At 46.9% G+C, this 3,972-nt stretch overlaps 1 protein-coding gene across 1 annotated transcript in view; it reads left to right on the top strand.

The window, feature by feature from the left end:
* Positions 1-234: 234 nt before the first annotated feature.
* HK3 (hexokinase 3) overlaps positions 235-3,972 on the top strand; it is a 15,163-nt gene continuing 11,425 nt past the window's right edge. Inside the window, exon 1 of the mRNA XM_007952980.1 lies at positions 235-330. Within this exon, the coding sequence (XP_007951171.1) occupies positions 235-330 (96 nt within the window). The remainder of the gene's footprint in view (positions 331-3,972) is intronic.

The following is a 3,972-nucleotide window of genomic DNA, read 5'->3' as shown; positions in this document are numbered from 1 at the left end:
GTATTTGAGCTGGAAATTAGCCTTCCAAGTGTTCTTATTAAACATGTTTCTGGAAAACAGTGGCCTTCTGGTTGATTACTAAAGGATCTGTGACACTCAGAGCTTCCGAAAGCTGGCTGCAGCTTCCTTCCTGTTCCCCTCAGAAGGCCTGGGTCACAGCCTCCTGGACCTACAGAGTAAGAGATTCACTGTCCCTTCTCTCCCATAGGTGGCCAAATTCCACTGTGAAACCAGATGGACTCCATTGGGCCTGTAGGACTAGGGAGCAGGGATGGACCCCAGGGCTGCCCCCCAGAGGGCTTGCCCCACCCATCAGATAGCTCCAAGGTGGTAAGTTCAGTACTGGGAGCCTGTCTCATGCTCATTCCAGGCAAGCACAGGATTGACCAAAGATGCTGTGTACCCTGGGTTCATTCCCATATCCCTTGTAACCCTTTACAATTTACTAAGCCTTTCATATCTGGTCATGATCTGTCTCCTTTGAAACTCCAGACAACTGCAAGGTGGGTATTACCTCCTCCTCTTACAGATGGGAAGAGGAGGCTTAGAGAGATCAAGTGACAGGTGAATTAAAGGCATGACGGGCTTGAGCTGAGGTGCTTCAGCTCCAAATGTGCTACTTTCACAAACTTGACACCTAAGTCCCCTTGAAGGGGTTGACACAATCTGAAAGGACTCTCTATCACTGCTTGTGTGTTATCCAGAATGTTCTGGGTAAAAGCTATGTCTTGAGCCCTACTCTTCCCTACTTCTCATATTGTTGCTGCTCCTATTTCCCTCTCCTCCTCTTGACCACCCCCATCAGGGACCCACAACTCCTTCTAGATGATGCTAGTTCTGGGCCCGCTCTGCAGTTTTCATCCCTCACAGTTGCCACCGACCCAAGGTTAGCTTGAAAGTGACCTCTCTTTTCTGCTATCTTGACCAAGATCTAGAAGCCCTCGCATACCACACCCCTAAGCAGGAAGTACTTGTGTAAGTCATTTCACATTTCTCTGTTTCCTCATCAGTAAAATGGAGAAGATAAGTCTAATCCTCCCACCCTTGGGAGGATGAGATGAGCACACAGAGATGAAGGATCTGCACAGAGAAGGGGCCATTAAAGGGTTCTTTAGTTTTCTAGTTTGGGCTGATGTCCACTTGACCAGGTGTGTTGTCTCCCTTGTCCAACTTGTGCTGTGAGCACTTCCTGAGCTCCTACTCTGTGCCAGCCCCCAGCTGGGCCTGGGATTGGCATGACCTGCCCAGGCAGACTTGCTGCAGGTCTGCCATCATCTCCTGAGACCCTGCACTGGTCCTGCATATGCTCTGCTGGCTTTGTGGCATATGCCTGCAGTGTAAAGATCATTCATTTCCTTTGGTTTTGGGGGACTTCACAAAACCAAGTTTCCCTTGACTTTGGCCCTGGCTCCCTTCACTCAGCAATCTGAGTAGAAGGTTAGTTAACCATGTATGGTTGGGCCCAGCCCAGCCTCTCAGAGTCTTGTCCCAACTCCCAGGTCTCTTAACCACCAGAGCAGAACAGAATCAGGCTCTCCAGTCTGGCTGTGCCTTGTGCTCCAAGAGAAAAAACAAAAACAAAAACAAAAAAACAGTTACTGGCAAGTCGACTCCAACTCATGGCAACTCCATGTGTGTTAGAGTAGAACTTTGCTCCATAGGGTTTTCAATGGCTGATTTTTTGCAAGTAGACCATCAAGATGTTTTTCTGAGATGTCTCTTGGAGGACTCAAACCTCCAATCTTTTGGTTAGCAGCCCAGTGCTTAGCTGTTTGCACTACTGAAGGACTCCATGCTCTGAGGAAAGTGGGCCCCATTTCACTGGGCATCTCCTGTCCCAGTGCCTCACATGTACTGTCTTCTCTGTCCTCGCAGCATATCTGAGAAGTGAATCTATTATCGTTCCCAGTTGGTAGATGAGGAAATTTTCTCAAAGCAGGGAGGGGTGGGGCCAGCCTTCCCAGCCTCTTGATTAGAGGAGCCGGCGCTGAAGCCATATAGAGTTCTCATGCTCTTTGATGCCTTTTTCCCCTTTCTCCTGGTGAGGTCTCTCCCTACTCTTGGGTGGCCAGGGTGGGAGATGGCAAAGGAGGTGCTCCAGGAGATTTTCCTGGCTGGTGCCTGCCCTCTAGAGTCTGCCAGGGCAGTGTTCCTGGCTTCCCTGCTGCTTTCTCATCTCCCAGCTACTCCTTTCAAGCCTCTCTCTGCATTCAAGAGGACAAGGAAGAAAAATATCCATCTGCCCAAGACATTGACTTCTGCATAACTCTATTGATTGCTTTAAGCAATAATAAAACACCCCTCCCAACTGTACAGCACTTTACCCTTTCACATACATTATCTCATTTAATTACTCTGCCACCACAAGCATTCATCCAGCAAATCCTCCCTGCATGATCATCTCAAGCCAGCCACTTGGTGGACCCTGAGACATAACATGGAACAAGATTGGCCCCATCACTGGGGGACTTCTGTGTCTTATTATTTTCTAGTTTTGCAGAAGAGGTGACTGGGGCTCAGAGAGGGGTGTGACATGGAAGTGGCAGGGCAAGGACTCAAATGTAAGTTTCCTCTTCTCTGATCCTATGAGGTTTTTTGTCTGCATAGCTTGTCAGTCTTGAGACATTAGGGAGCTCTGGGGGTGTAGTGCCTAAGGCATTTGACTGCTAAACAGGAGCCTGGCGGTTCAAACCTACCAGCCACTCCTCAGAAGGAAGGTTGGGCAATCTACTTCTGTAGATTTCGGAAACCCAAGGAGGGGTCATTATGAGTCGGATCCTACTCCACGGCAGTGGGTTTTTTGTTATTGAGACATTAGGTGATTTTCAGGTGCCATTGCTAATTCTTATAATACTTCTTGTTTTTGCAGAAACATTTTTGCAGTCAGACAGATGTGGATTCAAAGCACACCCTGCCCCTTAATAGCTGCTTGGGCTAGGGGGATGATGGCCCATCTCTGAGCCTCAGTTTCCTCATTTGTTAATGTGGAAATCACCTCTCCTAGCATGCATGGCTGCTGGAAGCATCTAGTATAATTCAAGTGTGTAACTGAACATCTGGCACAACAGTTAAGATCATTTGCTTATTTTAGGGATCTACATCCTTTTCTCTTCACAAAGCAGGGAGTATGTCCTCCTTTCCCACCATGAGTAGCCTCCCCTTCCTGGCTCTCTCAGAAGCTGCCTCATTATCCACATACCTGAGCCAGTATTTCACAGCTGTGGAATCAGTTTGGGGTAGCAGGTTATTGGGATAGAATTGGGATCATTACAAGGGAATTGTGTGAAATAGGAAGTGGAATTTGAAGGGCTGGGGGCCTTAGAAAATCTAACCCCAGAGAGAAACAAGTCTCGGGGATGTGTTGCTGTTGTTTGTTGCTATCAAGTCAGCTCCAACTCATAGCAACCTTATATGTAATAGAACAAAGCATTGCCCAGCCCTGCACCATCTTCATGATTGCTGGTATGTTTGAGCTCATGTTGTGGCTATTGTGTAGATCCATCTCATTGAGGGTTTCCCTCATTTTCACTGACTCTCTATTTTACCAAACATTAGGTCCCTTTTTAGTGATTGGTCTTTGCTGAGAGTCAGTCCAAAGTAAGTCTCACAATCCTTTCTTCTAAGGAGCATTCTGGTTGTACTTCTTCTAAGAATGATTTGTTCATTCTTCTGGCACTTCATGGTATAGTCAATATTCTTCTCCAACACCACAACTCATATGCATCAATTCTTCTTTCTTTCATTGTTCAGACTTCTGCATGCCTATGAGGTGACTGACAAGACCATGGCTTGGGCTAGGCGCACTTTATTCATCAAAGTGACATCTTTGCTTTTTAGCATTTTAAAAAGATCTTTTGCAGCAGATTTTCCCAATGTGATACGTTGCTTGCTTTCTTGACTGCTGGTTCCATAGACATTGACTGTTGATCCAAGCAGAATGAAATTGTTGATAACTTTAGGACATCCCCCCCC

Source organism: Orycteropus afer, unplaced genomic scaffold (genome assembly GCF_000298275.1).
Source record: "Orycteropus afer afer isolate SDZICR_OR568_19922 unplaced genomic scaffold, OryAfe1.0 scaffold00366, whole genome shotgun sequence".
Lineage (NCBI taxonomy): Eukaryota > Metazoa > Chordata > Mammalia > Tubulidentata > Orycteropodidae > Orycteropus > Orycteropus afer.
Note: the sequence above shows the minus strand (reverse complement) of the source record. Positions and strands in the feature narration are given on the sequence as shown.